Source organism: Tiliqua scincoides, chromosome 1 (assembly GCF_035046505.1).
Source record: "Tiliqua scincoides isolate rTilSci1 chromosome 1, rTilSci1.hap2, whole genome shotgun sequence".
Classification (NCBI taxonomy): Eukaryota; Metazoa; Chordata; class Lepidosauria; order Squamata; family Scincidae; genus Tiliqua; species Tiliqua scincoides.
The window spans coordinates 223768917-223783097 of NC_089821.1; the positions used below are offsets into that span (position 1 = coordinate 223768917).

At 43.9% G+C, this 14181-nt stretch overlaps 1 protein-coding gene across 1 annotated transcript in view; it reads right to left on the reverse strand.

Annotated features, from left to right (window-relative positions):
* Window positions 1-14181, reverse strand: part of RPS6KA2 (ribosomal protein S6 kinase A2) — a 125366-nt gene that overhangs the window by 35836 nt on the left and 75349 nt on the right. Inside the window, exons 8-10 of the mRNA XM_066616399.1 lie at window positions 13241-13383; window positions 8676-8746; window positions 5646-5734 (exon numbers count right to left, since the gene is read on the reverse strand). Coding sequence (XP_066472496.1) covers window positions 5646-5734; window positions 8676-8746; window positions 13241-13383 — 303 coding nt within the window. The remainder of the gene's footprint in view (window positions 1-5645; window positions 5735-8675; window positions 8747-13240; window positions 13384-14181) is intronic.

The following is a 14181-nucleotide window of genomic DNA, read 5'->3' on the forward strand; positions in this document are numbered from 1 at the left end:
AACTGGCCTCTGGTGCACCATGTCTGTGTTTTTGTTTCCATTCTTGCAGTTGATTTTAAACACGTTTCCTACTGATAAATATTCAGGTTTTTTTTCTAGTACAACATCCACTCTTCCAAAACCAACATGATTTTCAGAAATTCAGCATTCTAGATTCTCATAATAGTTGGAAGGAAGTGAGAAGTGGGTAGCATTGCAGTGGAGTCAATGTGCATTGACTGGCTGTGCCCTCTCGACCACTGTGGAGTCAGGATCCTGTCGCACAGATACAGCTGGACAACAGCTAGTTGTTCCCATGCATTATTCACCAATTAGTGAATACATAAAAGTCTGAGAAGGGAAAAGGCAGAGCTGCACTTGCGCAGTCATACCACATGAGTATAGCAATTCTTCCACAGTTTAACTCCCTCTATTAGCCACTAAATATGAGCAACTGGAAGCTCTCTGCCGCCCCGCCCCCCCCCCAGTTTAGTAATAACGGTAAGAAATGTGTCCATAAGGATAGAGCATATCAAACTGGCAAAGAGCTTCCTCTAACAATGACTATAGCAAAGCCCCAGAACAGTCCTTGTCATTCCAAGTGGATCTGAAATGGTCCTAAACGCTTTTTCCATGTAACACTTACAGCTTTCTCTGAGTAAACACATGAGAGAGATGCAGTCCAATGAAAGATTTAAGGTGTTTTTTTAAGGTTTTTTCTATGAGCAGGCTAACAGAGTCCAGAAGACTCTTGCTCACATTGATCTTACATTGCAACGGAATCTTCTCTACACTATACCTTTATTTGAAGCATTCAAATAGGATCCTAAGGAAAGATGTTAAACAAGAAGAGGGCCTTAAAAAAATAGGAGCGCCAAAACTTATGGTTAATACAACAGTGTTAAAAATAGATTAGTGGGACCATCTCTGTTGGACCCAGTCTACTCCCACTGGTATGACTAGTCATAAGCAACTAGATAAACACCAGTCAATTCAAAAGAATTGAATTCAATTGGATTCAATTGCTTTTCAATTCAAAAACTTTTTTCCGTCTTGCATCTACGTAACGTGTGCTTGCCTTCATGGCTTGTAGCTGATGAGATATAGACAGTTTATCAAATTTACAGCAAAATCAAAATTATCTTTAAAATAAACGCTCACTATTTTTTTCTCTCTTGCATTGGAATTTCTAGCAAAACCCTAAAGATTATGCAGCAGTAAAGGGAAACAAAAATCCAAGCGCTTCTTCCTCCTCCTCAGATGCATATCATTAGGAAATGCAAGATCTATAGCTCAGCCAGATGGCTATGAAATAGACTGCCAAGAATCCTGTTAACAAGTGTCTGTCAGAGTGCTAATGCAGGAACTGGTGGGTGTGGGATCAAATGCTGCTGTACAGGAGGCTTCATCATGTCACTTCAAGAGGTTGAGCAGCTAAGGACGCGAGCCAGTGGAAAAAGCACCTTTCCTGTCTGACTTCCTTTTCTTTTTCTTTTTCTTTTTTTTTTGGCTCAGACCAGATCAAGTTATTTACTCAATTTAGCTTTGAATATTTGTTTCCACTCCAAATCAGAACGTTGGTAATGGAGCTTAGACACAGCAGCAAATTTTCATATCTACTTACACTTTGTGTCTATTCTGTGCTTGGCTCTCTAAAGTAAATTAATTACAGCACATGCCCAAATCTCCTGGGATGGCTGCTATCAGTTAACCCCTTACAGTGCAGTCCTAACATGAGCTGGATCAAGCAGGCTGGCAGGCCTGCGTTGTATCCAGCACAAGTTTGGGGTTGACTGCAGGCCAGTCCGAAGCAAGGGGAAAAAAATTCCCCTTAACCCGGGTAACACTGCAGCAGCCCCAGTGGGGCTACTCTGATCCATGCCACCTAAATCGGTGGTGCAAATCTGAGCAGCCTAGGGTTGGCCCAGGCTGCCTAGGAATGGAGCTAGATTCCGGCATAACTGTCAAACTCTGGCCCTGCTTCCCACTCCCCGCCCACCCATGGAACTGCCCGCTGCCTGCCATCCCTCCACCCCAAAACACCTCCCTCCCCCCCACCTCCCCATGCCCCCCCCCCAGACTCCTGCACCAGCCGAGCTCAGCCAGTGCAAATTCACCCTGTCCCAGGGCCTGCGTTGGTGCAGGGAAGCTGGCGCATGTCTGTGCACTGGGCTATCGAGAGTGGCACTAAAGTGCTTTACCGCACTTTTGCGACACTCATTGCAAGCGGGCACTTTGGATTGCGCCTTTATTCCAAAAAGGCAAATTAGTTATTCTTTATTCCTATGACCAATCTTAGAAAAGCCATTAGTTACTTTTCTTTCTCCCCCTAGAAGCGGTTCCCAAACTTTGGCATCCCACAGTGCCTCTGAGTGCTTGCAGTGCCTCCTGGAAGTGAATGGCAATTACATAATCACCAGTCACTTCTGGGTTTGGAGACCAGTGGGATGCTGCAAAGGACTTTGAGAAGGTTCTGGCCAACCTTCTCAAGCACAGGGAGGTGGCATGTGGCTGGAGCCTTCTGAGAGGCACTTCCAGTTTAGCAAGAGAACCAGAGGTTCTCAAAGGTCTTTGCAGTGTCCTCGCTGCTAGCTGGCTGCTGGCCTGTGGCTCCCCTGGGATTGCCTCACGACATACAGTTTGGGAACCATGGTCCTACAGTATTTGTATTTTCTGTCAAAGGTTCTGAAACAATATTTCTTGCAGAAACATAAAGAAACACAAGAAGAGGATATCGGACGGATATTAGAAGATGTTAAGCTAATGTTAAGCTAAACAGATATGCAGTACAGTTCTAAGGCTCATTTTGGTTTCAGTGTTAAATGGCTCCCTGTCCCAAATTGGCTCAATACTTTAAAAATATAAAAGATTAAAAATATAAAAAGATGCAGAAGAAACACCAGCAAACATAGCCACTATTAAAGACGCTGTGCCAGGGTGAAAAGAGACACTTACTCTCCCCCTGCTAAGAGGAGCACCACTTGAAAAAGTGCCTCTTTGCTCAGTTAGCAGGATAACAGAAAGCAGGATTAGCAGTTAGCAGGGTTTTCCCAGAAACGGAAAGGTTAAAATCTCCTAGGTGGATAGAGAAAAATGTTTAGGGAGTATTCCATGACTGTATGAATGAATACACTTTACATAATACTGCTGTACTATGATCAGATTGAAGATGTATATGTGGGTAGGTGGGAAGGGGGTGAGGCTCATTTGAAGTCACTGAAGGTACACAGTTTGGGTCTCATTGACTGGCTGATCCATTCAGTCATGGGAGTATTGAAATGGCTAGGCTACTTCTCTTCCATGAACTTCAGTCTGAAATTTGATATAGGTGTAATCTAAGATACCCCAATTATGAAAAATCAGATGTGGATACAAACATTTCCATTCTTATTCCAGCCAGGCTCAGCAAGACGAACAGGCCTTGCTGAGGGAGAGTCAGCATGGCTTCTGTAAGGGTAAGTCTTGCCTCACGAACCTTATAGAATTCTTTGAAAAGGTCAACAGGCATGTGGATGCGGGAGAACCCGTGGACATTATATATCTGGACTTTCAGAAGGCGTTTGACACAGTCCCTCACCAAAGGCTACTGAAAAAACTCCACAATCAGGGAATTAGAGGACAGGTCCTCTCGTGGATTGAGAACTGGTTGGAGGCCAGGAAGCAGAGAGTGGGTGTCAATGGGCAATTTTCACAATGGAGAGAGGTGAAAAGCGGTGTGCCCCAAGGATCTGTCCTGGGACCAGTGCTTTTCAACCTCTTCATAAATGACCTGGAGACAGGGTTGAGCAGTGAGGTGGCTAAGTTTGCAGACGACACCAAACTTTTCCGAGTGGTGAAGACCAGACGTGATTGTGAGGAGCTCCAGAAGGATCTCTCCAGACTGGCAGAATGGGCAGCAAAATGGCAGATGCGCTTCAATGTCAGTAAGTGTAAAGTCATGCACATTGGGGCAAAAAATCAAAACTTTAGATATAGGCTGATGGGTTCTGAGCTGTCTGTGACAGATCAGGAGAGAGATCTTGGGGTGGTGGTGGACAGGTCGATGAAAGTGTCGACCCAATGTGCGGCGGCAGTGAAGAAGGCCAATTCTATGCTTGGGATCATTAGGAAGGGTATTGAGAACAAAACGGCTAGTATTATAATGCCGTTGTACAAATCTATGGTAAGGCCACACCTGGAGTATTGTGTCCAGTTCTGGTCGCTGCATCTCAAAAAAGACATAGTGGAAATGGAAAAGGTGCAAAAGAGAGCGACTAAGATGATTACGGGGCTGGGGCACCTTCCTTATGAGGAAAGGCTACGGCATTTGGGCCTCTTCAGCCTAGAAAAGAGACGCTTGAGGGGGGACATGATTGAGACATACAAAATTATGCAGGGAAGGGACAGAGTGGATAGGGAGATGCTCTTTACACTCTCACATAATACCAGAACCAGGGGACATCCACTAAAATTGAGTGTTGGGCGGGTTAGGACAGACAAAAGAAAATATTTCTTTACTCAACGTGTGGTCGGTCTGTGGAACTCCTTGCCACAGGATGTGGTGCTGGCGTCTAGCCTAGACGCCTTTAAAAGGGGATTGGACAAGTTTCTGGAGGAAAAATCCATTATGGGGTACAAGCCATGATGTGTATGCGCATCCTCCTGATTTTAGAAATGGGTTAAGTCAGAATGCCAGATGTAGGGGAGGGCACCAGGATGAGGTCTCTTGTTATTTGGTGTGCTCCCTGGGGCATTTGGTGGGCGACTGTGAGATACAGGGAGCTGGACTAGATGGGCCTACGGCCTGATCCAGTGGGGCTGTTCTTATGTTCTTATGTAAGCCCTGTTAGACCCCTTTTCAAGGCTACAGTTTAGAGTGCTGTACTGTAAGTGTACTCTTTAAAAAAAAAATTCACAACATATTTGCTCCTGATAATAGTGATGTTGGACTAAAGAAAAAACACCTTACAAACAGACCCCTGAAATCTAACTTGTTCTTAAATAGGGGAGTTTCTGTACTCCCACGCTAGCAAGGAAACTGAGATTTAATAGTCCAAGGCACTATGATGACCAACAACTCTTAACAAGAAAGGATCATTTGTACATCTCATCCTCAAAACAAAAGACTCAAAGCACATCCACAAATGGATGCCCAGAAAGCTGAAATTTGGCACATTCAAAATCCAAGTCACTCTGAATTATTAGAAGCTTAACTTATACAAATGAAACCTGGAAATGTAAGAACAAAACAAAACAAGCTCTGCTGAAGCAGACCAAGATTCACCCAAGTCAGAATTCTTCTTCTTAGAATGGTCTTAGATGCATTTGCCTGGAAGCTCACAGGCAAAGCTTGAAGGTAAGGGTCATCCCCGTCATTTCTCCCCAGCATCTGGTAGCCAGTATTGTGCCTTCTGTATATGGAGATTCTATTTAGCTACTATGGCTAACAGCAATTAACAGACCTATTCTTTGTGAACATGTCTAATCCTTTCAAAAAGCCGAACATATCATTGATTGCAGCTCTCTTACCTTGCAGCTATCTTACCAGCTCTCTTCCCAGTACATTGTTTAGCTGCATTATATACATGACAATAAATGTAAATGAAGTGCCAAGGAAAACAAACTACTGATCTGACTGAAATGTGTCACTGCATTACACAGAATAGAAATAAAATTAATTCCCATACCTAATCTGTTGGATGGATTCCTTTTGAAAAGAGCTCGCAGCAAACTCTGAGCTTCTATGCTCAAAAACTGTGGCATTCCCAGCTTGGCTCTGAAATAAGAGAACAGTTACAAAGAGTTTTGAAATTTCTAAAAATGTACAAACATAGTTTGCACTGAAAATGAATGAAGATATGCAAAAAATCCTACAGTTCCCAAAGGAATTTCATGCCATAGTAGATTTAGACCAAAGCTGTTAAACATCTGTTTAGTTCTTTAAGTATGCAAAGCCTTAACAATGTTTATAGTATTCTTCCTCACAATACCTTTGTGGTGTAAGTAACAATTGTTCCCATTTTACAGAAGGGGAATTGACCCAATGCTTCCCAAGCAAGTTGCTGTCTGAGGAGACATGTAAATCAAGAGTTCCCCCCAAAAGTCTAACATACTGTATTGCACTCTTATGGCTCAATCTTATGCTGTCTGAGTGTTGGTGTACCACACATAGGAGGCATGGAGGCTGATTTACAGCAGGTTTAAAGCAGCCTCCACTAATGCTCACTACTGGGCTGCAGGCTGGCAGCTGGCCAAATACTAACTAGAGCAGAAAAGGCCATGCAGGGGGTGGAACAGGGAGGGGCAGGGGCAGGTGGAGGGAAGGGTGAGGAGGCAACAGGGGAGGGGGCGGGCGGAATGGGGCAGTGATGGGGCAAGGAGGAGGGCGGAGCAGGTCTGGGAGGGGGCGGGTTCGGGAGCAGCACATGCCAAATTCTGACCCTCTTCCCAGACCTGATCTGCCTTTTTGTGTCACCACAGTATTGTACCAGTGATCAAGGTCCAAGCTGACCCACAGTGGCTCTTAGGGCTTACCCCAGGGCAAGGAGACAAAAGTCCAAGGAGACCTCTAGCAGTCATAAATCCCCTGCGGGATACAGTGGAACTCACACTGGTGCCACTGCATCACTGCATGGGGATTTAGTTAGGATTGGGCTGCCAGGCTGTAATCCTATAAACACTTGGGAGTAAGCTGCACTAAATATAGTGGGACTGACTTCTGAGTCAAAATGTATAGTATTGCACTGCTGTTTCCAGACACCAACCTCCCCAATGTCAGCTTCCCATGACAACAGCATAGAACCACTTTATGAAACAGACAGTTGAGCCCAACCAATAGATACCAGGGATCTGACATAATCACACAGAGAAGCCTGCAACTTACTGTAATCACCAGGGAAAGTTGATGCCTGGATTAAGCAGGCAACAATGATCCACCAGTTTCTATGCTTTCATAAGTATGACCAATTATAGGTTGTGTGGGGCTGATGATAGGAGTGGCATTGAAAGACAACATCAGACCATAACATAGAAGTGCAGGCAAAAGGGGAGAGCAGCGCCTGTACCCCAGTAATGAAGAGGCAGTAAGGTGATGAAAATTGTTCTGGTTACTATGGTGATGACGGGCACCCAAATTCTGAGCTGCCCAGTGTGCCATGGTGCCAAAATGGCTACTGCAGCATCTAATGTGTGCTGGGCAGCCTGTGACGGCTTCTTGCATGAGGGAAGTAGCCCTGTAATGGGGCTACTAGATTCTGTGGCAGCTCTTGAGCCGTTGCAGAATCAAGGAGTCCCATGTCGGGCCTAGCAACTGAGCTCCACCAGTCTCGCCCTACTCCCGCGCCTGCCATGCCTCCTCCCTACCCTCTGCCCGCCCTGGAACTCCTCCCTCACTCACCTCTCTGCCACCTGGTGGTATGGACAAGCTGCTGGACAGTGGACCGTAGGCCCAGTGCCAGAGCTGACCAGCACAGGCTCACGCTGGGCTAGCTCTGGCGCTGGGCCCATGTTAATGAACACCGATGTGCCTTACAGCATGTTTGCAACAGTGCACACTGACAGTAAGCCAGTATGCAGGGCTCTGGATTGGACCCTGAGCGCTCTCACATCATCATGTGGCTCCGCCTGACGCTGGAGTCACCCACTGCCCGCCCTCCCCCTACCCAGGAACACCTTCCTCCTGCCTACCCCAGAGGCTTGTGTTCAGCCCAGCTGAGCCAACGCAAGACTTGCGGAAGAAGCCGGTGTGGAGGCTTGTTAGCGCCAGCCCATGGGCGCCTCTGGATTGCGCCCTTTCTTAATTAATTTGATTTTGTCATATGAGAGTGTTAAAAGTTTTCCTGCTTGATAATGTTACTTCCAGCCATGGGTCCCAACAGATTGTCATTTTAAAAGTGGGTCCTAGTGCTAAAACGTTTGAGAAACACTGCTCTTGGGATTCTAATAAAGCAATTGAGGGCCCAGTCCTAACCAACTTTCCAGCGCCAAAACAGCCCCGAGATAGGGAAACAAATGACCCCTTACATTGAGGAGGTCTCTGTAACTGCCCCCCCCCCACAGGATACAGCGCATGCTCTGTTGGCACAGCTGCACCAGTACTGGAAATCTGAATAGGATTGGGCCCTGAGTGATTCTTGGGCTAAGAGGAGGAAGAGGAGCAACTGCATATGAACTAGCATCCTTTGCTCTGCCTGTGTTGCAACTGAGATATGTCTCATGGGGACCCACATGAACATCCAGATACTGAAAATGTCTCCAAGGGGTTTTGCACCGCTGGATAAAAAGTAATTTGGAATTTTTTCTTAAGTTCAAGCAAACATAAGTAGTAAATTTCAAGAACAAAGTGGGGAGATGGGTAGGAAAAATCCATGGTGATTTATATAGATGTAAAGACTAACACAGACATACCCTGCTACAGAATGTTGCATCTCCTCCTCCCTCGCATGCCCACCTCCACCTGTTAAAGGCTCAAGCAGGTCAATTCTGTCCTTCTCAACCTCCTCTCCCCCCTGTTCCTCTGCCGATGACTGGTCCTACACTGCTGATCTCAAGTTTCTGGGTATTTATTTACATTGATGCCTAAATATGAACAAGGAAATTCTTTATCTTTCTGTGCATTTTCCCAAAAGTTTTCTACAGGTAAATAGACTTAGTCCAAATAGTTTATTCTGAGTTCAAGAAAGCATATCTTAAGCAGGCAGTTCGATTGTACAACTCACTTGAGAATGAGTGCCATTGTTTCTTTTCTGTCTTTCCCCTGGAAGGGCAGGGACCCCGTTAACATTTCAAACTGTAAACAAAGAACAACACTGAATAAGAACCTAAGAGCAAACTGTGTCTGTATTCAGATGCTTTTCTTTTAATGCGTTGGCTGTCTTGTTCATCACAATACAAATAAGCACTTTACTAAAATTGTCTGTGAAAGGTTCGAGATCAGAACAGTACAGATGTTCCTGAGTACTTGGATAAGTTATCCGTAACACTTAATAATGTGACACCTATGACCAAAATATGACTCAAAGTTATAAAGTGGTAAATAAACAATGCAGAATGTAAATATTAATAACAGCAATAATAGCAGCCGAACAATCTTATTATTGACAGGAGAGACTTATCTACATAAGACAACAGTGCTTCTCTGCCCTCTAAGGGCCCAATTCTATCCAATCTTGTTTTTAATCATGTTTTTAATTGTTTCCTTTTTTTGCATTCTTTTTAAGTACTGTTGTAAGCAGTCTTGGTCCCTTCCGGGAGAAAGGCGGGATATAAATGTAGCAAATCAAATCAAAAAATAAAATTTTCCAGTGCCAGTGCAGCCATGCCAATGGGCTGTGCACTCCTTCCTGTGGTGGGAGGCAGTCATGGAGGCCTGCTCAAGGTAAGGGAATGTTTGTTCTGTTATCTCGGTGCTACACTGTGGTTGCACCAGTACTGGAAAGTTGGGTAAGATTGGGCCCTAAGCCGTTTCCCTAGACTCCTAGCCAAAAAGCAAGCAGAAGCAGTAGAAGTAGACATGGTACAAGTCTCAGCTACGAGCCCCTGGCTTCATTCTTCCATTTGCTTCCTTTTCCCACCGGTTCTTTCCGTTACATAGTTTAGTCTAAGTGTTACCACTTAAGCATTATCAGTGCTGCACTACCATCTGCTCGGGTTTGATTAAAACAAATTATAATTAGGTACTAAATCTAAATTAAATAGCTTCAAGTACATCTCTCAGTTCCATTTTGGTAAATGAAAGTAATCAAAGTGAAAATATAACCCCCAAAGAATAGCTGCTCTGCCATTGCTTTGACATATAAATGGCTTTTTAAGAAGCAGTACAAAACTCAAAATGCATTAACAAGAAGCATCCCATGAGTTCCAAAGGAATTGTTGTTTGTCCCTGTTGAGATTAATGGAAATCAGCTCAAAATATCATTTAATAGTTTGAATTCAAAACTGTATCTGCTTTGTTAAAAAAGACAATAGGTTGGACCAGAGAAGCCTGAGCAAAACTCTGCCCATGGAATGCGACTTTTTCCACCCCTTCTAACTGCAGCCCTTTGTGCTACAGAAAGCACCACTCCGCAGGATTGGGGGACTCTCCAGAATGACATGAGGTGTGGGGGGGGGGGTGCAGAAGCAGGATTGGGTTGTTAAGTTCCTTTCTCTTACACTCTTTTTTTTTTTGCACAAATTTGGCTGAACAGGCTGTAAACCAAGGCTCTCTAAGATTCCTAGCAATGACATGTAACAGATTATGAGGTTTCACTTCTGTAATGAATTGTAGCTGCACCAAATACAGAAGTACTTTCACTTCTTCAATTTTGGATGGGATTGGATGCTAAGAAATGCACGATAATGAAGGTTTGGAAGGGTGGACAGCCTCCACTGAGGGCACAGTGGGTAACCAAAACTGTAGGCTCTGGGTGAAAGAAGCTGAACTGGAATATCTGAGCAGAGGGAAAACTGCCCAGCCACAGCACTCTTGAATTGCTTGGAAAGAAAATTAGAAGCAGAAATGGGGCTTGAAATGCAGTAACAGTCCTAACCTGGAAGGCTAAAGACCTAGCTTTGCCACCGTTTCGTAACCCCCCTCCTGGGCTGGGAAACCCAACATGGTATCTTTGGTTCTGCACCCACTCAATAGTGGTGAAGGTTCAAGGAGACCCATTGGGACCTCTGAGTGTCACACATAGAGAGGCTTCCCTTGAGGAGACCTGGTGCTGCTTCCTTGGCCCCACACGATACAGTGGTCACCATTTTGGCACCACTGCAGCCCTGGGCAGTAGGGAAGGATAGGACTGGGCTATGAGTAAGTTTTAGCTGTAGTCTATCTTACCAGTGCCTTTGCAAAGGAAATGGAAGCATTGAATATTACAGCACTATAGATTATTTAAAGGCAGTCTATTTCAAACAAAAAGAAAAGGCCCCGTGAAGGTACTTCCCTCTTCCCTACTGTTATGTGCCTACTGAAAATCTATCAAACAATCTATCTTTAATGAAAATCTATCTTTAATGATTAAAGAAAATGTAAGGGTCGCTCTGGGCAGAAATGAGAGAAAAATGTTCTGAATCCAAGAGCAACTTCTTTCTTTGCTGGTGAAAAAAACACCATCACTCTCAAGGGTGATTTCACACAAGAGAATCTACACATTTCCACTCCTCTGGCACCTGCCCATATTCTCTTCCTCAAGCTTATTTCGACTTTGACAATATGTTTCCAGAGATGGCCTTTTGTGTTTGTAGCTGTGTGAATCAGCTACCAGAGCATATGAGGAAATACTTTCTAAATATAAAAAAAATCCTAAAATTTATTCCATCATGAGGTTCTCCAACAGCTGTATCCTTCATTAAGTTTATGTGTCATGGCAACGTGTCTGCATTTCACTCCCATAGCTAAAAATCCTTCTAAAACATTATTTCCTGAACTATTCTGGACTTACCATATTAGCCAACTCTCCCTAACAACAACCAACAACAACAACAAACTTTATTTATACCCCGCCCTTCTCCCTAAAGGGACCCAGGGCGGCTTACAACATGTTAAAAACAGATTAAAAACATAATTTAACAAACAGATAAAAACATATTAAAAACACATTAACAGATACCATAAAACAGGAGTCAGATAAAAAGTCAGATAAAAAGAGCATAAAGCAGCAGATTGTAGAGGAATCAGGCCTGTAGAAAATCAGGCCTTATCCCATCCTAAGAACTCACTGTTAGTTCCTGACCTATCCCATTCTCATATTGTCCATTCACTGCAGACTGTAATAACCTCCGGGCACTGACCACATCACTTAGGTATAGTGCCTAACTCACTACTGTTGCTAAATAAAATCATAGTGACCGTTCTAGCAGCTGCAATATGAAAATGACTGAGATGAGCGTACCGCTGAGGAAGATGCACATATTTCTGTGTTGGTTACAAAAGTCTAGAAGACTCATGGCTTCCTTAGAAGCTGCCACAGGCTTTAACTTTTCCCATGTTACATTACCTTGTTTTGTAAGCTGCCTTGAGTCCCTTCGGGGAGAAAGGTGGGGTAAAAATAAAGTATAATAAAGTATAATAATACATTAAGTAGAACTACTGTTTATCTGTGGAAACACTCAGATATTACATAAACACAGTGCAGGAAGTGACCCTGAGATCTTACAGCCAATTCTTACCTTATATTTTGTACTCAGGTACTGCTATCCACGTACAAAGTACACATGCTTCTCATCAAGTCTGAAGAGTGTGCATATGTAAATGTGACATGTATCTGTGAAAGGATCAGGACCCTCAAGAGCTGATATCTCTCCCTCATCTCACCATCCCTGAATCCACATCAGCAGTTAACAAAACAATCTTCCTAAATATATATGTGAGGGCTATGCTATTTTTTTACATTTTTCTGCCCAGTTAATTGACATTGGGATACCATCTCTCATAGTAATCAGCTACAGCATCTTTCTTTACAGAGGATCAGAATGATGGAGAGACATTAGAGAGCAGCAATAATTCTGAAGCAGAGCACATGATTGGAATGCCAATATCCTGGGTTCAATCCCTAGATCTTTAATTTAAAGGATCTCTGCTATTAGGGTTAGAAAATACCTCTGCTTGAGACTCTGCCAGTCATATAAGTGGTACTGAGTATAAATAAGCTTCATAGTGATTACATATGTTAGAGGGAATTCTTGTCTCATTGCTGATGAGTCTCATGTCTCCCTGTCATTCCAATGGTCAGGAAACACACATTCATAATGTCTGGGATGCTGATCCTATTTGGGTGATTTCAGCAATGGTGGCTGGCAGGATGGTTTTGGCTCCAGTGACTCCAACAGCCCATCAAAACTTTAGCCCAGAGATGATGGGATTCCTGCAAGGAGGGCTGCAAGAATGATGGACTGGTGTGAGGAACCAGTTGATGAAGCAGCCAATGGCAATGATGCTGGGCCAAACATCTTGTAAGAGATGAGAGAGGCCCAGGGACCATGGCAGGTTTGCCACACTCTCTTGGCATGGCATAAAGCGCTGGAGGAAGCCAATGAAGAGGGTGGCAAACAGATGGAAGCCTTGTGAGTAGTCTGCAGCTGAGAGAACTACAGTGGAGAAGGAACCAGGTGACTAGGAAAACCCCTCCCCCACCCTGAGGCTAGGGCCAGAGTGAGGAGGCAGAGGGAGCCCTGGGCAATGGGTGTGCACATATGAATGTACTCCTTAGAAAGAGGTCAATAACTGATTAATGCAAAATATCAAAATTAGTGCCAAATTGCCCACCCACCCATCTAATCCTTAAGCAAATTCTCTCATTACCATTAGGATACCAAAAGACCACCAGTCAGCACTTTGTGTGTGTCCTCTCCGGTTGACCACCTCTGGGGCCATGTACTCTATCGTCCCACAGAACGAATAAGCTCTCTTGTCATGGTCAATGGCTTCCTTGCTCAGGCCAAAATCTAAACCAAATAGATAAAAAAACAGAATCTTCATATAAGGATCATTATAATCCCTTTGAGTTCCATACAGCATTTTGCACTCAACCAGACACAACAGCTTAGGAAACTTAAGGGATCGAAAAACAACAATTTTTACAAAGAAACAAAGGCCCTGACCTCAGTTCTAGTTTGCAACTTTATCCATTTCAATAATTTGTCACTTTTCCAGAACTACTCTGTTCTAAGCAATTATAAAGAGAACAGCATTAAAAAGCAGAGGCCACGTGTAAGATCCTGGAGAAGAAACATTATTAAAGTTAAGGTCTCTAGAAATTAGTCATGAGTGCTATGCATATCTGGTTGCCCTGAATGAGCATGTGAATCCTCATCTGCATCAACAGACACAGCCATCAAGTTCACTGGAGGAATGATGCAATATGGACACTTACAAAAAGAGCTCAGGTTTGAACTTTGGGGAACCATCAATGGTAGTGAGTTCCATAAGTGAGGGGCAGACCCCCAAAATACATAACTTGATTCCTCTGTTGTCTGAACCTTAACAGTATCATTAAAAGGATACCCTTGGTGGTTCTTAAGATATCATAACGGGCTGCAAGGGAAGAGATTCACTTTACATCATTTTGTGAACACTGAAGGAATTTAGGACTTTCTAGATAACCCAGAACCTCGCTCAGAAGCAAAGAAGAAGGCATTACAGACAGTGTATTGATGCAAGATGTTCTCTGAATGCTGTCCCTTCAGGAAGGTATGCTGAGTAGAATATATTGCAGATACCGCCGCAGTAGGAAAACCTTACTC